This window comes from Platichthys flesus, chromosome 17 (assembly GCF_949316205.1).
Source record: "Platichthys flesus chromosome 17, fPlaFle2.1, whole genome shotgun sequence".
NCBI lineage: Eukaryota > Metazoa > Chordata > Actinopteri > Pleuronectiformes > Pleuronectidae > Platichthys > Platichthys flesus.
In genome coordinates this window covers 19,185,021-19,208,792 of record NC_084961.1, presented here as the reverse complement: position 1 = coordinate 19,208,792, position 23,772 = coordinate 19,185,021, and the positions used below count along the sequence as shown (strand labels likewise).

The 23,772-nt window shown below is 42.2% G+C and overlaps 3 protein-coding genes across 5 annotated transcripts in view; 2 read left to right on the top strand and 1 right to left on the bottom strand.

Annotated features, from left to right (window-relative positions):
- Positions 1-7,897: 7,897 nt before the first annotated feature.
- oxsm (3-oxoacyl-ACP synthase, mitochondrial) lies at positions 7,898-10,557 on the bottom strand. The gene is made up of 2 exons (XM_062409427.1): positions 9,419-10,557; positions 7,898-8,869 (listed from the first exon to the last, which is right to left on the bottom strand). The coding sequence occupies exons 1-2, from the start codon at positions 10,408-10,410 to the stop codon at positions 8,467-8,469; spliced, it is 1,395 nt and encodes a 464-aa protein (XP_062265411.1). The 5' UTR covers positions 10,411-10,557; the 3' UTR covers positions 7,898-8,466.
- Positions 10,558-10,779: 222 nt separating this feature from the next.
- Positions 10,780-19,516, top strand: ngly1 (N-glycanase 1). The gene is made up of 12 exons (XM_062409426.1): positions 10,780-10,967; positions 11,266-11,380; positions 12,172-12,405; positions 13,004-13,166; positions 13,280-13,499; positions 13,796-13,917; positions 14,290-14,435; positions 14,867-14,977; positions 15,056-15,235; positions 15,633-15,818; positions 17,869-18,046; positions 18,301-19,516. Exons 1-12 carry the CDS (start codon positions 10,867-10,869, stop codon positions 18,474-18,476), a joined length of 1,932 nt encoding a protein of 643 aa, XP_062265410.1. The 5' UTR covers positions 10,780-10,866; the 3' UTR covers positions 18,477-19,516.
- Positions 19,517-19,737: 221 nt separating this feature from the next.
- Positions 19,738-23,772, top strand: part of top2b (DNA topoisomerase II beta) — a 36,220-nt gene continuing 32,185 nt past the window's right edge. For all 3 annotated transcript variants that reach the window (XM_062409423.1, XM_062409424.1, XM_062409422.1), the window contains exons 1-2: positions 19,738-20,227; positions 22,180-22,344. In XM_062409423.1, coding sequence (XP_062265407.1) covers positions 20,186-20,227; positions 22,180-22,344 — 207 coding nt within the window. In that variant the 5' untranslated portion in view covers positions 19,738-20,185. The remainder of the gene's footprint in view (positions 20,228-22,179; positions 22,345-23,772) is intronic.

The following is a 23,772-nucleotide window of genomic DNA, read 5'->3' as shown; positions in this document are numbered from 1 at the left end:
CATTTATCTGTGTCGGCTTATTTCATATTAAAAAAATGGATGAATAATTGATTAATTCATTAGCTGGATATGACGAGTTAATAAAACGTAATCTCTAAAAATGGGTCTGGGAAGATGTTCCCCAGTACAGCAATTCATCATCTGGTTCCAGCTTTACATCATGTTATTAAATTCAGTCTCAACGGTGCAATATTCATCATGTGAAAGACAGAGCAAGAGATCTGAGGTACCCATGTATAGTACAGACAATAAGTTTGATTGTATGTTTAGCCAGATTTAGCTTTGTGCACTGCTTCAAGGTCTCAAAGTAAAAAGGCATCATACGCATTTGTAGAAACAGTATAACTTTCAGATTTTGACTGCACTCTTGCTGTTGTAATGTTGCATATTTCCCCACTGTAGGACAAATCAAGAATTATCTTATAATCAATGTTCAACATTATATTCTTGCATGTTATTATATATAATTTTTCCCCCTGGCTGCATGGAAGGAGCTGTTCTTCCATCACCACACTCATTGATCTTGTTGCTATGTTTTATTGTTCTCAGTCGCAGCACGCAGCAAATTTTTTGCAATGGTCAAGACAAAACATGCAATTATAAATGAATAAATGTAATTGAAATAGGATAGAGGCCCACGGAAGAGTAAGAAAACACATAGACGTGACACCATTACACAAGATGACTTCAATCCACTCTGAACATATAATACAAACATATAAAACAATTAGATAAACCCATTGGACAAAAGTTGCAATCAAACTGTTGACATAATACAAAAAAAAAAAACAGTAGGTACAAATAGACACACATCAGAAACATAGCTTACATAAATGAGACAGATAAACTATTGGGTCTTATCTGTATCTGATATATATCATTTATATATATATTTTTTTCTTTCTTCCTTCCTCACACTATATTTTTCTTTGTAAATAGTATATATGCTTATTCTTTTATCTTATGTCGAGGAGAGACGTAGAAAGCATTTCACTGCATACTGTACTGCGTATGGTTGGTGTATGACATATTAAATCAAAATTCAGAATTCAAGAATCAATTAAGTAGTGTGTAATATGTTGCTATAAAAATGGGGGGTAAAATGTCATAACTGACAGATGAGACATTCATACCAGATGAGAAATCCATACCATGGCTCCTCTCCATGTTAACTGCTGCTTAGACTCTAGTTCTGAATGATTTCATCAGAGCAAGTAAACAGCACCAGGACATTTTTGCTTCATTTTTGTACCGTGAGAGGACGTGGATATGTGTCATCTTTATAGCTTCCACTTTTCCTCCAAGATGAAATCCCTTGCTGTGCATTGGCGGGGATTGTCTCACTGCATGATGAAATTTGGATAATTTTTTATCTAAATTGAAGGATAAAATGTTTCTTTAGACGTCTGAATTCATCCTGCTGCTCCTATCTTGAGTTACACCTTTACCTTAAATTTCATTTAGCTGACACTTTTATCCACAGCAACTAACAGTAAGTGCATTAAATCCTTGAGGGTTCAAACCCAGAACAACAAGAATCAACAACGTAAAATTCTTCTTTCTTCAAAGAAGCCAAACTACAAAGTTCACTAGGTAAGTGTCATATAAGTGCTACTAAAGCGCTACTTTAAAAAACTTTTTTTCTTTTATTCAAGGTATAGTCGGAAGAGATGTGTTTTTAGTTTGCGGCAGAAGATATGTAGACTTTGCTGTCCTCATATCATTGGGGAGCTCGTTCCACCATTTAGGAGCAAGGACAACAAACAATTGCAATTTTGTTGAGTGTTTAACTCGCAGTGAGGGAGCAACAGGCCGATTGGCAGACGCAGAGCGGAGTGGATGGGCTGTGGTGTAACGTTTGGCCATGTCCTGGATGTAGACTGGAACCGTACCGTTCACAGCACGTTACACAAGTACTAATGTTTTGAAACAGATGCGGGCAGCCCCTGGTAACCAGTAAAGGGAGCGGAGGAGCGGAGTAGGGAGTGAATTTAGGTAGGTTAAAAACCAGTTGAGCTACTGCATGTTGTATGAGCTGTAGAGGTCGGATTGCATTAGCAGGTAGACCAGCCAGGAGGGAGTTACAATAGTCTAGGCCTGAGATGACCAGGGATTGGGGAAAAGAGAAGATTAGTTGGGTGTCATCAGACGGTACGCTACGGTAGGAAAAGCCATGTGAGTGAATGACAGAGCCGAGAGAGTTCGTGTGAAGTGATAAGAAGAGGAGACCCAGGACGGAACCTTGAGGGATCCCAGTAATAAGAGGACAAGGTACAGACACAGATCCTCTCCAAGTTACCTGGTAAGTGCGGTCGTTGAGGTGGGATGAAATCACATCACCTGAAGCAGCCATTGCACCACCTCCATCAAGCTTCATAGACACAATTGTATGTTTTGGATCATGAGCAAATCGTTTACTTGTCCACATTTGTCTTTCAATCCCTTTGGTAGATTATTATAAAGTCCAGAACAGGAGCCTATGTGGTTCAGCTCTGTACTTTTAAATGAATTCTATCCGTGTCCTTCAGATTCTTTCTGCTGACGAGTGGTTTGTGGTCTGCCCTCTTCATTATATTGCTGCTCTCAAAGTCTCTTTTGAATTTGGCTTTTTTTTTCACAGCTCTCACAATGTCTCCGTTATCAGCTGCTGATGTTGTCGTTGCTGAACCTATTTGTGTGTCTGTTGCTCAGAACACCACTAATTTATCTCTTCTTGTTGCACTGGCTGTGCCTGTTGTTTGTGCAATGGCTCTGATCGATTCTCTCTCTTTTCTCTGCGTTTTTCTCTCATAGTCATCCATCTGCACGTCATGATGGTTTATCCTTCGAAAAAACAACACAGTCTTCACAGGTAAAACCCAGGGCCAAAACCAAGACCAATATTTTTGCACACTTGTAAAAACATTGGGTTCAAATAAAAGGGTCTGTGTCCTCATTTGTAGGGTTAGGAACACATCTCAATGTAAATACCAGGAAATAAAAGCCAAATCTCTGAACTGAGCCCTTTTTCTTCTTTCAATCTTAAACCTAAATGTCGTCTTTGACAACAAAGTTTCACCAGTAGTTCTGAAGGCGGCTGCATATATACAAATTATATAGTGTAAAATCTAAAAAATGTCATGTGGCAATTTAAATATCGCACATTCTCAACCAATACCTGCAGTGAAATAAGCCTGCAAATTAGTATTTGATGTCCCCTTATAATCGTTACAAGTCTCCCCCAGGAAGCCAGAAAATAACTATATGTCTCTTCTTCCATATAAAGCGGAAGAATAATTGTCATTAAAACTTTGCACAGAGATAATAGTCTGGAAAACTGTCCCTGAAGGGACTGTTTACCCCATTACTTCTGTTTCAACCCTGACATAATGGCACTTTGTCCTCAGTTAACCTCTCTTATTCTTCCGCTTCGGTGATCCCGTGGTGTGTTCTCACTGCTGACAAAAAAGGCCTTAACAGTCTAAGATCATGCTATTCTATTAAAGTCACAGTATAACTCATTACGATTAACATTAGACTCAATAGCGCCTCTAAAAAAGAAAAATGTCAAACATAGTAAATTAGCTCCGTGGTATAATTCCCAGACAAATGAGTTAAAACAATTATCAAGAAAACTAGAAAGGAAGTGGCGCTCCAGCAACAATGTTGAAAACCTCATAGACTGGAAGAATAGTGTTAAAGAATATAAAAAGGCTCTCCACAAAGTAAGAGCCGCCTACTATTCAAAACTAATAGAAGAGAATAAAAATAACCCCAGGTTTCTCTTCTGCACTGTAGCCAGGCTGACAGAGAGTCACACCTCCACCGAACCCAGTATTCCTCCATCCCTAAATAGCAATATCTTTATGACCTTTTTTAATGATAAAATTCAAACTATTAGAAATAAAATCAACCATCTCCTGCCCTCAATTGGCACTAATACCCTCCCAACAACAGAGATCTCAGAAACGGCTGAGAATCCTACCCATTACTTAGACAGCTTCTCTCTGATCACCCGTGATCAGTTTACCAAATTAATCTCAGGTTCTAAACCAACAACCTGTATCTTAGATCCCATTCCTACCAACTTACTTAAAGACATTCTGCCCCTAATTGATAGTTCGTTACTTAACATTATCAATCTGTCATTATCATCAGGTTATGTACCACAGTCTTTTAAAATAGCTGTCATCAAACCCCTACTCAAAAAACCCACCCTAGACCCAGAGGTTTTAGCCAATTACAGACCAATATCTAACCTCTCCTTCATTTCTAAAATCTTAGAAAAAGTGGTAGCCAATCAGCTGTGTGAGTTTCTCCAGGAAAATAATATATATGAAGACTTTCAATCGGGGTTTAGAGCCAATCACAGTACAGAGACAGCCTTGGCAAAAGTCACTAATGACCTTTTAATAGCCTCAGATCAGGGACTTGTGTCTGTCCTCGTTCTGTTAGATCTCAGTGCAGCATTCGACACAATTGACCATCAAATTTTATTACAAAGACTAAAACAGTTAATTAACATTAATGGAACCGCCCTTAACTGGTTTAAATCGTATTTTTCTGATCGCTCCCAATTTGTGCAAATTAATGATGAGTCATCTGTGCGCACCAAAGTTAATCATGGTGTTCCACAGGGCTCTGTGCTCGGCCCAATTTTATTCTCATTATATATGCTTCCACTAGGAAACATTATCAGGACACACTCGGTAAATTTCCACTGCTATGCGGATGACACCCAGTTATATTTGTCAATAAAACCTGAACAAAGTAATCAATTAACTAAACTTCGAACATGTCTCAAGGACATAAAAACCTGGATGACCCGCAATTTTCTCTTATTAAACTCAGACAAAACAGAGGTTATAATACTTGGCCCCAAACACCTTAGAGATGCATTATCTAATGATATAGCTGCGCTAGACGACATTGCCCTTGCTTCCAATGAAACAGTCAGGAGCTTGGGAGTGATCTTCGATCCTGATTTATCCTTTAATAGTCACTTAAAACAAATTTCTAGGACCGCTTTTTTCCACTTGCGTAATATTTAAAAAATTAGACATGTCCTTTCACAAAAAGATGCAGAAAAACTAGTCCACGCCTTTGTTACATCGAGACTGGACTATTGTAATTCATTATTATCAGGCTCCAGCAGGAAGTCGTTAAAGACTCTACAGCTTGTCCAAAATGCTGCAGCACGTGTCCTGAAGACAACCAGGACCAGAGACCACATGTCTCCTGTGTTAGCATCGCTACACTGGCTTCCAGTTAAATCTAGAATAGAATTTAAAATTCTCCTCCTCACCTTCAAGGCCCTTAATAATATAGCGCCTTTATACCTTAAAGAGCTGTTAATACCTTATAAACCCACTAGAGCACTCCGCTCCCAGAATTCAAGCCTACTTGTCGTCCCTAAATTCTCTAAAAGTAGAGTAGGAGCCAGAGCTTTTAGCCATCAAGCCCCTCGGCTGTGGAATAATCTACCACTTTCAGTTCGGGAGGCAGTCACCATCTGTTCGTTTAAAAGTAGGCTCAAAACCTTTCTTTTTGATAAAGCTTATAGTTAGAGCTAATTAGTGCGCCAGAACGTTACTTGTTCTATTTTATGACACATGACACACGGAGCTTCTCTTTCCAGCTTCTCCTTCCTCTTCTCCATCCCTATCCCCCTTCCCCGGAATCCCTTTGCTTTATCACCCGCAGATCCAGGGCCTCTGTGGCCGCACCATGGATTACGGTTTGTGGATCGCGCACCGGGGGTCGCGGTGTTGGATCCAGTGTGGCGGATTCTGAGTCATGTGGGCTGATCGTGGTGCTGGTGGCGGACCCTGTGTCGCGTTGGCATTGGGCACGGGCGGTGGACCAGGACCGCAGTGGTGGCTTGTGATGGGTCCTCCTGGTGGGCGGCGGTGGACGGTGACTGAGGACTGAAGTGGCGTCTGGTCTGGATGGTGGATCGTGGTCTAGATGGTTGCTGAGCATGGACTGTGCTTCATCAATGCTGCTAGAGACTTTGATTATTGATGATGTTCTCCTGCACGTGGCATCTATTGCACTTCTGTCCGTCCTGGGAGAGGGATCCCTCACATGTGGCTCTCTCTGAGGTTTCTACATATTTTTACCCTGTTAAAAGGGTTTTTTGTAGTTTTTCCTTACTCTTGCTGAGGGTTAAGGACAGAAGATGTCACACCCTGTTAAAGCCCTATGAGATGAATTGTAATTTGTGAATATGGGCTATACAAATAAAATTTGATTGATTGATTGATTGATTGATAACACCAAGTCAGTTCAACTTCAGGGATATCAATCTGTCCCTATAGGAAGTACAAGTGAAGTGATTGTGAATCAATTTCACTGCTTTGTTGCAAATGAAAGTAACAATAGGTGCAATGGAGGCAAAAGCAACACAACCCCCCAAAACAGGAATGGTTTTGCATGTGGTGGACACAGGCAGTAGCTCTCTCTTTATCCTTCCTGACTAATTCTTCGTTAGTTTTGTGTTCTGCTAGTGTCCTTGTCCCTCCTCGTGGCATGAAATTGAAATTATCAGACCTTAGGCTGGTGAAGTGGGAGGTGGGTTCCTCCTGGTGCATGACAAGTCCCGGCCTCGTGTGGCTAGAGTGTGATGACGAAGGCATTGATGCCATTGACTGGCCATCATGGTCCCCTGACCTTAATCCAATTGAGCAGTACGTTATGTATTGGTGTATCCATGCCGCCAAGTATCGTCAAAGACTGTGCATGAACTCACTGATGCCCTGATCCAGGTCTGGGAGGAGATCCTCCATTACACAATCCGCCAACTCATAAGGAGCTGACCTAAACGTTCTCTGGAGTGCATACAGGAGCGAGGAGGCCATACACAATACTGAGTCACAATTAAGATGCTGTGATGAAATTCACGATGGTTGGATCAGCCTGTGACTTTAATTCTTCGGCGTGGTTTTGAATCCAGGCCTCAATGGGTTGAAGATCTCTGTTTCCATTGAACGTTTTTGGATTATTTTGCTCTCATCAAATTATGCAATGTACATCAGTACAGATTTTCAACATGAATAATTCGCTCATCAAGAACTGAGGGGTGATTTAAGTATTCCACCATATTTTAGGGCGGCTGTGGCTGAGGGGTTGAGTGGTCGTCCTCCAACCTGAAGGTCGGCAGTTCGATCCCCAGTCTGACCCATCTGCATGCCGAAGTGTCCTTGGGCAAGATGCTGAACCCTGAATGGCCCCCCATAGAATAACAAAGTGCTGCGAATAGATGCACTGTATGAATGTGTGTGTGAATGGGTGAATGTAAAACTGTACTGTAAAGGCTTTGAGTGGTCATCCAGACTAGAAAAGCGCTATATAAATACAAAACCAAAACCATTTACCATTTTTGGGATAGTGTAGGTTGGATAGGGGAAGCCAACAGAATGCAATTAACCATAACTATCTTGTCAATATAATTATCAACCTTTTTCTATGATAACTCGTTTCCTCTCCATTAACTCTAATGGATATAAAAAGCCTGGGGTGTCTCCTTGGAGCACCCTGACATTTCATGATTGCTCCAATTCTGACAACGATAAAGGAACACTATCATTCACTACACGGCTAATGTTGATGGAAGTGAAATTAGAAACAAAAAAGTGACTTGTTGTGAGCCAGCACCATCTGCTGGTACTAAGCACAAGGTTATCACACTGGTGGTTTAATTTTTAATTTTTATCATTAATGATCAAATGATGATGTATAGAAGCTGGACCGTTTTCAATCATTTACGATTGATCCATTCCTACACAGGGTCATATTTTTTTTGACAATCTTGTTTAAGTTTTTATCAGCAGTAATGAGGAAGTTATTTTCCCAATCCACACAGATTTATTCACCCAGTCACAAACTGCAAATAATGGCAAGCAGAGCAATAACAAACCCGATTTTTCAGTTTTAATGCAAAACTAAAAAACAGCTTCTCCATAGAAATACCATACTTCTTCTACCACATGAGGTTTTAATCATGTTCACTATATATAAGGTATGAACCACAAATATAAAAACATGAGATTGTTTTAAAGCTTTGCCTAGAATTTGTCATCATTGCAATTTAAAGCTTTTCATCGAAAAATCAGGCGGGAAAAGTATCTGAACTAAATTGAATTTTCTCTAAATTCACATTTCTCTCATCATCAGTTAGCACGAGTTTTCCACAAACTACCCGTGGCAAGATTAATGAATAACGTAACAGGACTGGGAACTGTTGGGGTTCTCTATAACTTTTAAGGTCTTGACTTTGTTATGACCCTGAAATTGAACTGAATACCTTTTATTTTTGTTCATCATCTTTTGCCATGGATTTTGTAGTGTGAAACACTTTGTAACATTGTTTAGATAAGGTAATAAAGTTATTTTTATATTATTATTCAGTCACTGACACTCCATAATACCAGAGGTTAAGAAAAGGAACACATTTCATTTCCTCTTAATTAAAGTCTCAGTGTGTCCTTAGATGCTGGCGAGACACAGTGAAGCGTTGGTGCCACCAAATCCAAATGAGTTTGTAAGCGCAACCCGTCGGCCCTGAGTCCGCCATGACTGCGCTGTGCAGGGAACATAATTCAGGTCAAACTCTGGTTCAGTCCGATCCAGATTGAGTGTCGGGGGCAGGACCCCATGGTAGCAGGCCAGAGCGGTGAAGGCTGCCTCCACGGCCCCCGCAGCCCCAAGCAGATGACCAGTAGCCCCTTTGGTGGAGGAGACGGCCAGGCTCTCGACACTTTGCTGGAAGAGCCTTTTGAGGGCTGCATTTTCAGCCGCGTCACCCAACGGCGTGGACGTGGCATGAGCATTTACATAGGTCACATCTGCTGGGGAGACGCCAGCATCTCTGAGTGCTGCAGACATGCACCTATGGAGACAGTGGTCAGACAGTTAGGAGAACAATTCTATACCTTTTTTGTTTCTATATTTACAGTAATAAAAGCAAAATATATTCTCCAAAAAAGCCTATTAGGATCTATTAATCAGAGGGGTTGCACGGCCAGATGTCTTCATCTTTATTTGGAGGAGAAAATAAACTCCTAAGAACAGTTCCTACTACAGGCGATGTCCTCAACTACAGTTCATCAAAGTTGAGGTGGGAAGTCAGTCTGTGAACTGTGATGGATGCTCACAAACGACAGGGAACTACTACAGAATTATTCAACTAATCCTCTTTTTGATGCTTTTCCTCAGCAAATGAAGATGCACTGTGTTTCACTTACCATTCTGTTAATCGTCTCATGACTCCTCAGATTTACCCCTCTTGTGAGGGGGGTGCTGACCCCCACTTTACAACAACTTCACTCTAGTGTGATAATTAAGTTGTTTTTTCTCAATATTTGGAATAAAAGAAATGCTGGCTCTCACATTAGACAAGTAAAAAGTAAATGCTTCTGAAAACCCTAAAAGCAGTCACCTGAATGCCCCATCCCCATCTGCAGTGGGTGCAGTGATGTGGCTGGCGTCCCCTGAGAGTCCATAGCCCAGGACCTCTGCGTAGATCCTGGCTCCCCTCTTCATTGCATGGTCCAGCTCCTCCAGCAGGAGCACAGCAGCTCCTTCCCCCATCACAAAGCCCTCTCTCTCTGGGTGGAAGGGTCTCGATGCCAGCACAGGGTTGTCATTCCATTTGGTGGCGAGGGCACGTGCCCTGGCGAACCCAGCTATTGATAGAGGCCCTATGCAGGATTCTGTTCCTCCTGTAACCATAGCATCCGCATCCCCATGTGCAATGAACCTGGTGGCATCACCTATGGCATGTGCACCTGTGGCGCATGCTGTGGACACAGCATGATTAGGACCCTTTAATCTGTGTTTGATACTTATGTGCCCAGCAGCCATGTTGACAAGGATGCGGGGCACAAAGAAGGGGCTCACTCTGTTGTAGCCCTTTTCCTGGAAGGCAGCCGAGGTGCGAGCAATCTCCTCCAGTGCCACCATGCCCATTCCGACAGCCACCCCAGTGCTGAGCTGTTCCTCTGGGGATTTGGGGTACCAGCCAGAGTCCTCCAGAGCGAGCTGAGCAGCCCCAAGGGCCATCAGAGTAGCTGGTGACATGCTGTTGATCTCCCCACGAGAGGCAAACCTTTCCATGTTAAACTGACCCTCTTCAGTCCCTCTGGTAACCAGAGCGGCCACTTTACAGGGAACTGTCTTGTACTCCTCAGAGTCCAGAGCAACAATCCCACTGTGGCCTTTAATCAGATGGTCCCAGGGCAGAGCAGTCCCTGTGCCCAGGGGACACACCAAACCTACACCGGTGATCACAACTCTCCTCCTCGGCTGTCCCGAGCTGTGTCGTCTGGACAGTTGGTTTGGACAAACAGAGGAGCTCTTGTGAAGAAGTGCCCTCATGTTGTGTGCTCTCAGCTGTAGTACGGTCCAGCAGGACAGAGTCAGAGCGGACATGTTGTTATCTCTGTCAGGACAGTTAGTCTTTGGATCTGCCTTTAATCTGAGAGAAACACATTTACCAAACTAAAGCTGAAATTTGTGAGTCAACACAACTCACGTCTGTTACTGACCCGACAAGTGCACCGCTTCATCCACTGTGGAAATATCCATATAACAGGACAACCAGGGCAGCCTTAAATTTGCCTGTGACTTTGAATCGTCGGCAACTCTTTAACTTGTACTTTTTTTAAATATAAAATCAAATAAGATGCAGAAGGATTAAATTGAACTCAACTATAGATATAAATGATAAAACAAACAGTAGCAAACAATAGTTTCAGAGCTACAGACATTCAGGCGCTGATGGGGCACCTTCAAGCAGGACCCAAAACGTCAAGTTAGCAGCAGTGTTAGCATTAGCTGTCACTCTCAAAACTGGAAGGACCGGTGTTTTAAAGAGGAAGAACCAACATGGGTTTGTCACCAGCAGTCACCACATTGTGTGAGAATTCGGACGAGGTCTTCCTAGACGTGGCCAAGTTGTTACTCACATATGCGGACAACATTCTAAGGTAATGTTGTGAACTTGCCAGCGGGTCAGTGTAGACGTGTTACGCTAAGCTTAGGTTGTGATAGAGGGGTACTGTATATTTCACACATATTAGATGGCAGATAACGTCATGCCCTGACAGTCAGTCTTTATGCCGTGTAAGGCCAGGTGTACCTGAGCCCTGCACTCGTAGCTATAACGAATGCACATATTGTCTATAAAGGATTGCATCACTTGCTGGTGTGTATATATACAATTTCTCTAAAGCCAAAGAAGTTTTCTGAAAAACCTTGAAAACAAATGATGCTACCTCCCCACAGGAATCCAAATGAGGAAAAGTACAGGTCGATCCGCATAGGAAATCCTACTTTCTCCACCAAGCTGCTGCCCGTCAAAGGAGCTGTGGAATGTCTCTTTGAGATGGGATTTGAGGAGGTAAGAACCTGCCTGCTTGCTACTACATAAGTTCAATTACAGATATCCTGTTGTATTGCTTTGATTCCCAGGGGTCTAAATAATCACCCATGGCATAACTCTGAATAACTTTGACCCCGTTCAGACCTGGGATTGCACCTATCCTGACTGAAACACTGACAAGTGGTCAGTGCTAAGTACAAATATGAACACAACTTAATGTGTCCTAAGATCCAATTACTCAGATCACTGCTGGACTTGTTCTGGGATACAAGTGGCCACATTCTTTTCGCTGTGTGAATGCAAATGCACTCTGGACCACATATGAAGGACCGCCTACTCAGCTGACATCCTCTGATCCGCTACAGTTTCATAAGGAACTAAATGTATTTTTATGTCTCTCTGTTGCATTCAGTGGTTAGCACTACAATATCAAGACTGACCAGCATATAATGATTTATACTTTTGTTAAATTGATAAAAATCGTACATAAAGGCTTAGCTGCATGAGATTCAGTCAGCCCCTCATGACCCATTTCTGCCTCAACCTCTCTCCCACTCACTTGCATGGGCAGACACTTGCCGTCAAAAACACTTCGACACATCCGTATTCTCAGACTGGGTTGTCTTGGCAAGCATACAGGTTGTGATTATTTGCATATTGAGTGGGGAGGTGAGATCCATTCACTAGTACTCCCACGAGACACATTAAGGACACATTTTAATTCCAAGTGTGAATAGGACCGTTCTCAGGATGGATGTTATTAACAGGTCTGGACAGGGCCTAATACACCCACTTGCACCTCTTTTTAGGCAGAGACCCACCTGGTGTTACCCAAGTCTGCACCAGTGGAACAGCTGAAGCTCATCAGGGAATCCATAGCAGCAGAGAGGGATCAGAGGCTACAAGGAGGACAGCCTGTCCAACCAAGAGTTCAGGTTGCTGCAGCCCCACTACCAGAGAGCCTCGCTCCTGCTCCTGCTGCTCCTGCTCCTACTGCTGTCAGTCAGCCAATTCCACCACCTCCATCACAGCCATCATCCCTGGTAAAGATTTTACTTTAAAAAGCGGAAGTTGTGACTGCATATATTTGTAGCTTTCAGCTGCAGTATCATCACAACAGAGGCTTAACACACCGTAACTGTCATAGATCCATTTTTGATAAGAAATGAGAATAAACAAGTCTACGATGGAAATTTTTGTTAGAAGCTCCAGTGAATGCCATGCAAGAAAAACACGGTGAAATTACCTTACAGCATGTCAAACCACTGATCTGTGTGCATTGGTGAATGGATCAGTCAATGAAAAATATTGAATGGTCTGGTATTTGGATAAATCACTATTGTTACATGAATGTTTTATTGGGAGCAGCTAAAAAAATGTACTGTATAAATGTGAAAATCATGACAGAGTACATTTCAGTTTACCAATCATTCATTTTATTTGTGCTTTGTTGCTTTTCACTTTTAATTATAAATATTTTTTTACTTAATAATATTGGAAGGGCCTTTTTTTTTTAAATAACTTTCATGCAGTCCCTTACATCTCTCAAGAACACAACTACTGTAAATATACATGCAAGTCCCTCAGTGATTTTGATAATTCATCTTGGTTGGTGAATGATGATTCCTTGTCTTGTGTCAGGAAAACAGTATGAGCTTCTTCGTGACTCTCCAGTCAAACTTCCAGCATGTGATGATGTATGAAAACCCTGAGCTGCAGCAGAAAGCTCTGACTCACATCCCTCACCAGCAACTGTCCTCTGCTGCTCAACACAAGCTGAAGGAGGCTAAAGCTGCTGACCCAGGTAAAGTCCCTTCATTCAGTTATTTAGAACAATCAGTTGTACTCTACATCTTTATTTTACTGTTAACACATTGAGACTAAAGAGGAAAAAATTAAATGCTTTCCTGTTTGTAGATTGTAAACTTGGAATAGAAGACTTCCTGGTGCTGGAGCTACTTAGGTGGTTCAAGCAGGATTTCTTCTCCTGGGTGAACAGTTTACCCTGCAGCCGCTGTGGGGGACCCACTGAGAACGCCAGCTCCCTCAGTCCCAGCTCTGATGATGTGCGCTGGGGAGCTCAGCGAGTGGAGAACCATTACTGTCAGCTCTGTAGGTCCTCCACAAGATTCCCAAGGTAAGAGTATGCGTGCTTGCGTGTGTTTTTGTATGTTATTTCGTATGCCGCTGGTGTTTAGGTTGCCTTTCTAAGGTTATATTTAAGATTAAAATTAATATAAGGCTGCAGAATGAGTTTTGGTATGGTTACGATTTATTTTTCATTTCTTTTACATTTCCTTTTGTAGTATTCACTGTCAATACATTTTGAAATGGAAACACAGTAGACATGTTTCCTGTAAACAGGAATAGAGTATGAATGGATTTGAACACAACGCAGACTATAATGGATTGCTTGCACGTTTTCTCTACCAGGTACAACAATCCCGAGAAGCTGCTGGAAACCAGGAGGGGGCGGTGTGGGGAGTGGGCGAACTGTTTCACCCTGTGCTGCAGAGCCATTGGCTTGGAAGCCAGGTATATCTGGGATAGCACAGGTATATACATGACTGACTCATGTGCCTCTTGTATCGCTTCTTAGATTAAACCCGAAGTTAATTTATAAAGAGAAATTCATCACCCTCACAGAATTTGTTGATTAAGAGTCCTGCCTGCAACATCTTTACTCTTTACATATTTTATGAAGCACAAAGATGAGTGTGTGTTGTTAGTGCTGTACTAGAAACTATCCCAAACACTGAACTAGTTTCAAATATTTAGCTATTTGACTCATTTGGAACATGTCATTGCATTTTTAACACCGCAGAATGTCTAACTTGGCTTTTGAAAGCTATTAAATTCCCACTTAGTTTGATATCAGAACTGTTTATGTAGCATGTAAATTAACTCAAGGTTCTGTGTTATTTCAGACCACGTGTGGACAGAGATTTACTCGCTTGCTCAGCGTCGTTGGCTGCACTGTGACTCGTGTGAGAATGTCTGTGACAAGCCTCTTCTTTATGAGGTTGGCTGGGGGAAGAAACTAGCCTATGTCCTAGCTTTCTCTAAGGACCAGGTGAGAGAAATTTATGCATACTGCTATTACTCCATTATTTCAACACCATCGGGCTTGCCCTGACTGGAACTCAATATATATATTGATTAAACCTCCTTATTTACTTCCTCTCTGCCTTCTTCGCTGCCTTTATTGGTGCATTGCTTAACATGTTGATCTGGTTTGTAGATCAGTGTGTGACAGCATTGGCAGGGATGTGTAATTGTGTCTGCATGTGCATCTTCATACATGTGCACAAGTGTAAATGGAACAAGGAAGCACACTTAAAAACATTATAAAATGGTCACTGGGTTAGATGGCAGATGTTTTGAGTATAGAATAACTATTTATGTATGAAGGTATTTTAGTCAGGTATTGCAGTCTTATAATACAATACTGTGAATATGTTGATACTAATCACTAAATATTACATGTGTGTGTTTGCAATATAGGTGGTGGATGTGACGTGGAGATATTCCTGCAAACATCCAGAGGTTTTGTCTAGAAGGACCCGTGTTCAAGAGGCCTGGCTGCTTCACACCATTAATGGGCTCAACGACTCAGTAAGTCATAACCCTCCTGACCATGTACATAATACTATCCTTTGGTGAGTCTGCTGTAAGCCACCTTCCGTTTGCTAGAGGCAAAAGGGCGTGAGTCCAGGCAGGAAGAAGGACCTGACGGAGAGGCTGCTTGTTGAGCTGGTGGAGTTTATTTCCCCAAAGAAGCCGAAACCAGGAGAGCTGGGGGGACGCAACTCAGGCTCTATGGCCTGGAGGACGGCAAGGGGGGAGACTAGAGCAGCTGAGTCTTCAACACAGGTTTAGTATATCGTGCAAATTATGTTGCTATGGATCTTATACTTCTCAGATGTATGTATCAATATCAATAGACCTCCTCCCAACTGTAATATAAACATGCCATATAAACAAAAAATACAATTGATGGCATTGGATCATTATTGGGATCTCAATATGTTTTCAAAATATATATATATATGATTTTAGTGGGGATTTTAGGAGTTTCAACTCAAACTAAACACAAAACCAAATAATATTGAATCAAAATTCTTTATGAAACACTAAATACAAGCAGTTTTTGTTCGACACCACTAAGTCACATGTAGTGTTCTATTTAATAGTGTAATGTGTCCAAGGTTGATGATTGAATTGCTTGATGTCAGATGACAGTCAGTGCATCTGCGTGTGTTTTTCTCAGGCTGAAGGTTACGTGTTTACTCCCACTGAGAAAGAGAAGATTGACCGGTTACTGCACGTGTCCTACAGTGCCACCAAAGACCAGTACTGTCGAAAGTCCAACAGCTCTGAGGTGGTTCAGGGTTGGGATCAGTGCGTGTGGAGGAAGGAGTCGGTCTTCAGAATGTTGGAAAAGGACTGGCAGATGGTAAGAGCATTAACAAAGCAATAGTTTTCATTTCAGATAATATTTATTTCCAATATTCTATGATTGGTTATAATTAGTGCTGTCAAACGATTAAAACATTAAATCGCGATAAATCGCATTTATGTCATTGTGAACTCAAAATTAATCGCGATTAATCGCAAATTTGTATCTATTCTTAATGTCCCTTCATTCATTTTTTCTCCATAATTTTTTGGGGGTTTTAATGCTCTATCAACATGGAAAGTTGATTGGCTTGCTTTATGCAAATTATTTATTTTATTGAAAAACAACATTGCCAAACAGGGCAATACAAAATAACATTATAAAATGCAGATTTCAGGTAAACAAGGACTCAGCCTCAAGTGCAGTTAAACCATTGCTTAATATTTTCTTTTTTTCAAGTTTGCTGTGAACATAGCAGTCAGGCCTCTCAAACAGACAAGCAACAAAATAACAAACAAACAAAATACACAGGCAAGTGTCGGCCTACTTTGAGACAAATTAAACACAGAACTGTGTAGGGCTATTTGAGTCCTCCCCATATTTGTGGAAAATGTATGAAATAATAAGTACCATATTTTGAAATAAATAAAAACATATAGCTGCAGCCTAGTAGCTTAAAAAAATATATTTTAGTTGGCGAAATATTCAAACAAAGAGCGAGAGCAGGCCAGACTGGAGGCGAACACAGATACTGAAGCTCGATAGAAACCAACTGCAGCTTCTGCTCTGATCGAGAAGCTGAGGCGCTGATCTCTGATCAGCTGAGACCAGAGAAACTCTGTGTTTTCACTGTTTTCATAGTTAAGAAGCAGCCGGTCACTGAGAGGCTGCTTAATGTGAACGAGCTCTGATCTCGCTGTGTCTCCCTGAGCGAGTGCGCGGGGCAGGGGGCGGGGCTACGGTGCGCTATCTGGAACCACACACACACACAGACACACACACACTCGCCCGCTCCTTGTACTTCATGACGGCCTGATACGATGATGTTTAAAAAAGTTATTGTGACTTAGTCAACCACCAACATGCAAAAGCGTGTGTCACACGGCGAAAGCGTGAGAGTTGGCAGCTCTGCATTAATCTCGCGATAATTTTTTTTATAATGCGTTAAACTGACAGCACTAGTTATAATAAATGTGTTCCTTATTATTTCAAGGTGTATCATTTGAAAACAGTGCTGGCTTCAAATGTAGCAACTGTGAATGCAAATTGTGTTTGAGTTAAATATTTTGAATATTAGTAAAAATGTCATTCACAGTTTCTTCTTTTTCTACAGTGAAAATATATAGTATAATTGTTAAAGTTAAAGAGCAATTCAATTTTGAAGTGTTAATATTTGTTTGTTTATTTTGTGTTAAAAGAGATATTTCTACATTAAGTACACATAGTCACAAGACAAGTCCTGAAACCTGTAACTCAGCTCAGCAAGGCTGATCTATTACTGTTTAAGAATACTCTACTATTAAAGAATCCCCTCATCAAAAAAATGGATCTCATTCCAACCCAAATGGTTTCATCTGGGTCAGTATCATGGAGCACAGCCTTTATCAGTGCTGTCAAACCCACCTTTGTTCTACCTGCTTTGACTTGTTAAAATGTCGGCCATAACAAAATATCATATAATCCGGCCACAAATAATGATTATCGTTTTTATGGATTCATCTACCTTTGCCATGAGAAAAATTTGGGATTTTGCTTGAAAACGATCATCAAACACACACACACACACACACAAACACACACGCAGTGACAAAGTAAATAAAATAAACTATACAAAACTGCAATTTAGTCTGATTACCAGGAAAGTTAAAGCGAAGGACTCTATTGGTCAACAGCATCAAATAACTTACTCACAAAAGATGCCTCTGTCAGCTGTTGTTTTAAAACATAAATATATATTATTTTGACTATGAATAAGATTAGGAACAAATTTTAAATAAGATAAGCATACCACTGTAAACTTCTAAGGGAATACTGAGGATGAGAGTAAACTGTGTACTGATGTATTTTCATGCAGCTCTATGTAACCAAGTTGTATTTCTTTGTTAAGGTGTACATCTCTCGAACAGAGGGCTCCTCTACAGGACGAATGAGCTGGAAGTTTGATTTTGCTGCAGTGGGGATGAAGATGAAGTCTGTCTCGATCAGGACCAGTAGCCAGACCTTCCACACGGGGAGAGTCAGCTGGTCCTTGCAGGCAGGCCTAGCTAGTACAGAATTCTGCGGAGGTACAGTCATGCAGTAAATCCGTTGATTTCAAAGTTCAAAGTTTAGTATATCGTCACATGCACCAATGACAGGTTCATCGGAGCAGTGAAATTCTTGTGACATGGCAGGCAACATCTACGCAATAGACGACTTTAAAAAAAAGAAAAATAACAAACTATATAACATATAACATCGTAACAAATAAGTGCTCACAATGTGCTTGTATGACAACATCACCTCCTTTTGATTTCCTCTCCTGGGTGTGAACCGTCAGATGGGAAAATGCAGTCGTTCCCCAGTTTGTCCGGTTCGTCAGACATCGTGGTCGTAGCAGAACTCAGCGGGGGAGAAGGGGAGGCATCGTGGCAGCACTCTCAGCTGTTCAGAGAGAGCCTGAAGGAGACAGAGGAGTCTTCGTTTGAAATCCTCATCCACCTAGAAGATGCCTAACGGTTGCTACACTCAACAACTGGATCCATAATACTTTTTAACTTTTTTCTGCTCTAATGTGTTCAGTGGTAACTGATTGAATTATAGTTAGAGCTCTAAAATTGTCTTTTTTTTGTTGAATCAGTACAATAGGTGTCAGTGTATAGGGTGATGAAATATGCACAATCTAATGATAGAAAGCAACAGCTTGTTCTATCACAGATAATGCACATTTGAATCTTTGATAGGCCAAAACTCTGCATGCACTCTGTTGAATGTTTGCACAATTAGGTCTGGACCATCTTTGTAGTTTGCTTTTCACAAACAATAACGCAGCAGCACACAGGACATTGACACGGGCCCTGTCCCCTATAACCAAAAGTGCTCTTGATATCTTCATTGGTGTCTTCTACATGTATGGCACCTCTTTTTCCTCCTGAGACAATGTGTATGCTTTGTTTTCAATTCAGTCTTTTGCATGTTAGAAACGTCATTTAGACCGAGTTTTTACTTGTCAGGGATAAAAATCTGGGGAAAGTCTAGAGACTCATACTTGCACATTTGCGTTCTCACACTCAGCCTCTCCGGAGAATGTTCTGAGATTCTTCTGAGTTCAGTGCGTGTCTGTAAGCAGCTAATGAGAAATGGAATCTGAGATAGACCTGTAAAGAGCTTTCACCATGAAGCCATTAACTGTTTGTAACCTATACTTCTTTGTAATGTGGGGACAGATGTCACACAGCAAACCATGTGTGGAAACCCTCATCAGCTCAGGTATCTCCAGTTCCATGTATTGTAAAGTGTGTTACTTTTGACACAATATGTGTGTTACTGTCTTTACAGTGGCCTCTTGCTCCACAGTTACAATCATGTAAGTCCAACCAAGTCAGATATACTTGTATAGCATGTTAACCACATCAGGAGTTGGGAAGGGGGAAGGAAGAACAACACCTGTATAGATAATTGTGTGCGTAATGATAAATGAAGCAATTTAATTTTAGCATTGGTGTTATGGAAATACTCTGTGTGATTCTGCTGGTATAATAAAGATATTTTTTTAAGTCTGGTGTTTAAATCCACTGTAAGCTGTGACACGGTTTACTTCGCATCCACTGTCTGGGCTTCCTTGGGGTTTTTGCCGCCACCTTGCGTTGAGAATAAAGAGACGGTGTCTTTAAAGGTCCACTTCTCCCATTGGCCGAAGTACCGGCGTCTTTGAAAAGCAGCCGCCTGATTGGTCTGTTTATCCTCGATACGATTCGCTGTCTGTCTTGTAGATGGCGGAGCCGGACGGCGGATCTAGCTACTAGCTGACAGTCGTTTTCATATCTAAATGAAAACTATTTAAGTCGGACGTTTCCGCAGCATTTCAGTGAAACTCCTGTTCAATTCCGTGGAGCTCTCCCGGTGAATCGCGAGCCCGCCCATGCGCGCTTTTTGTACAGTATTTATTTAGCAGCTGCCAGCCGCGTTAGCATCTTTGTTGAAGTTCGGGCCTGCTGTGCCACCGCTCGTCGATTTTAACAATAGCCGCGACACTCTCCCGTCCTCTGCTTGTTCTGAGACATTCGAAAGGACTATCCTCAACGCAGACCAGAGAAGAACATGGGAGACGAGCAGCTTCGTGCAGCTTCCAGCCACTGAGACGTTTGTTATGCGGATGGACTTTTAACTTCGGGGGAATTGAGAACAGTGCGAGCAGCATCACTACAAGAGGACCACAAAGGAAGATGTCCAACGGCGCAGCAGGAAGCGGGGCTATGGCTTGGCTGGTGAGTTGGTGTGATGAACAACTTCCTAACTAACTATATAGGGTGTAGAACACAAGGAGTAGGTATACAGTACGTGTACACAAGTGCTGTGTTCCTGTCAGCGCGGTGTCGCGGGTAGCTACAAGCTGGGAGCTAGCATTTAAATCCCCCGTGTGTCCGGTCCAGTGAAGAGGAGACAGCTTCTGTCTCCATTGATATTCAGGCCGGGATACAAAGGGACACAGACGAACAGCTGATCGCTGCAGTGTCCTCAAGTTTCTACAACACACTTCAACTCAGTTGCCGTTTCACAGAGCCATAGTTTACATCTTCAAAATAAAGTTTGTTTTGAAGAAAAATGTAGCGTCTAATACAGACTTAGCGTGATCTGTGGTAATTAAAAAGTCGTAGACGGGAGAACCCTGCGTTACTACTTAAAATGTTAGGGACATTGTTTACGGTAGTACACGCATTATGTATGGAGCAACACACCTCTATGAAGCTACTGTGTTTTTATTGTTCCCCGGTGACTCCTGTACGCATCACGTCGGCGGTCAAGAGCGCCGAGTTAGTTTGTAAATTACTCTGATTCATGTCAACCACAAATATACTACGGAGATGATTAATCTCAGTCAAACTGTGCCCCTCTTATGTTGACTGGCTGTGAATACCTCATTATTATCATTAACAGCACTCTTTTTAATATGGAAAGTAAGAGTATGGACATATGATGAGTGATTGTTTATATACTATGTAGATTATCTGCTGTAAAGTGTGGCAAATTAATTTGTACAGCACATGTCAACATTAAGGCAAAGTGCTTTATATAAGATATAGAAGGCATCATGAGGAAATGTGTAAGCATTAGGCAATTTAAAAAGAAACCATCCTGAGATAAGGTGAATTTGGAAGGGAAAGGAGCACATTAAATAAGAAATTCAAAGGCAGATGTTACAGTGCAGTGTAATTGAATAGCAATTATTTGATTTATTAAAAGGCTGTGGCAAACAGTGAAGTCCTCATCATTGATTTAAAGCAGGGGTGTCCAAACTACGGGCCATCTGCGGCCCGCCATCGATTTAAAATTGGCACGCCTCAAAAAATTAAAAATTTAAATTATTATTTTTAATTTTTTTGGGGGGAAACCAACAATTTAGTAGCACTTAAATGGCACTATATATATAGCACTTTGTAGTTTTGCTCAATTTTTGAAGAAATTGTACTTTCTTGATTCTTGTTGTTCTGAGCTTGTACCCTTGAATGCACTTATTGGATAAAAGCGTCAGCTAAATTAAATGTAATGTGATGGACTATGTCCCACTGTATTGCAGCTGTCCCTTGTTTAACTGAAGAAACATCTTAACACATTTCAGGATTGTAGTTGTGAGGCTGTCACAGGTTTTATTTTGGATTGTTTAGTAGAGGAAAACAACCCTCAAGCTCACATGTGGTTCTCGTATATCTTGTCTGAAGGACTTTTATTACATTCTAGAAATTGCACTTGCCTGACGTTGTACAAAGAGCTGCATCATGCATGAAGATAAACTGTGTAATGCAAATAGTCTGCAGGTTTTTTCTGCTATTTGCGTAAATCCTTAAAAACCTTCTTGCAATTAAATCCCTCTTCCGGTCATCAATAATTTAAAACAAATTTGGAAATCTTGCTTCTAAAATTCACGCGGACTGGAAAGATATTTACTTTGCTAAAATATAACTGAGGTTAGAGGGAGAGTGCCAGTGCACTTCACTATGAAACTGATAATCCTCCACCGTCCATATACATTCTAGTGTACAGTACTCTGCTTCTTCTATCTGTCACCAGTATCACTGGGAAGCCAATGGGAGGACAAGGCCTCCTCCCTGAGGTGGTTAACACTGATAATCTGGTGTCAACAGCACAGTGTTTCTCCCAGGCCTCAGAGCTTAACCAGAGTCATGCATCCAGTAATAACTAAAACAACTCTGTTAAACAGGAGGCAGCGAACGGCAGAGGGGATGCCAGCAAGATGGAAGGGACCAAGAAAGACAAGGCGGCCTCCAAGTTGTCTGTGGAGCGAGTGTATCAGAAGAAGACCCAGCTGGAGCACATTCTTCTCCGTCCAGACACATATATCGGCTCCGTGGAGCCCACCACACAGGTGAGTCCCGAGCGAACTGCTGTCCACTGTAGACATTCTGACATTCAGGCTGCGGTTCAGCAGTGGAAGCAGGACTGCTCTTTTAGAGATTTGAGTTCTTGCTGATTATCTTTTTACAGTGCAGTTCACAGCAGAATAGACAGAAAAATTATCTTTCAGTACAGTTTCAATGTTAATTTTTTTAATTTATTATGAATATATATTTACAATATTTGCATTTCCTGTAGCCTACCTATTTCAAAATAATAGAACTCCAGCGTTTCTGTAGATTTGTTTGTCCTCATCCTCATCGTCATCCGCTTATCCGGGGTCGGGTCGCGGGGGGAGCAGCTCAAGCAGGGGGCCCCAGACTTCCCTTTCCCGGGCCACATTGACCAGCTCTGACGGGGGGATCCCGAGGCGTTCCCAGGCCAGTGTTGAGATATAATCTCTCCACCTAGTCCTGGGTCTTCCCCGAGGTCTCCTCCCCATTGGACTTGCCTGAAAAACCTCCCAAGGGAGGCGCCCAGTGGGCATCCTTACCAGATGCCCGAACCACCTCAGCTGACTCCTTTCTAAGTAAAGGAGCAGCGGCTCTAATCCGAGTTCCTCACGGATGACTGAGCTTCTCACCCTATCCCTAAGGGAGACGCCAGCCACCCTTCTGAGAAAACTCAACTCATCTCGCTTGTACCCGCGATCTCGTCCTTTCGGTCATCACCCAGCCCTCATGACCATAGGTGAGGATAGGAACGAAGATCGACCGGTAGATCGAGAGCTTTGCCTTGCGACTCAGCTCTCTTTTTGTTACAACGGTGCGGTAAAGCGAACGCAATACCGCCCCCGCTGCTCCGATTCTCCGACCAATCTCACGCTCCATAGTACCCTCACTCGCGAACAAGACCCCGAGGTACTTGAACTCCTTCACTTGGGCTAAGGACTCATTTCCTACCCGGAGTAAGCAATCCATCGGTTTCCTGCTAAGAGTCATGGCCTCAGATTTAGCGGTGCTGATCCTCATCCCAGCCGCTTCACACTCGGCTGCCAGCCGATCCAGTGAGTGCTGAAGGTCACAAGCCGATGATCCAATGAGGACCACATCATCCGCAAAAAGCAGTGACGAGATCCTCAGACCACCGAACTGCAACCCCTTCCCACCACGACTACGCCTCGATATCCTGTCCATGTATATCACAAACAGGATTGGTGACAAGGCGCAGCCCTGGCGGAGACCAGCACCCACTGAGAACGAAACTGACTGGCTGCCGAGGACCCGAACACAGCTCACGCTTTGGGAGTACAGAGATTGGATGGCCCTGAGGAGAGACCCCCTTACCCCATACTCCCGCAGCACCTCCCACAGTTTCTCCCGGGGGACCCGGTCATACGCCTTCTCCAGATCCACAAAACACAAGTGGACCGGATGGGCATACTCCCAGGCCCCCTCCA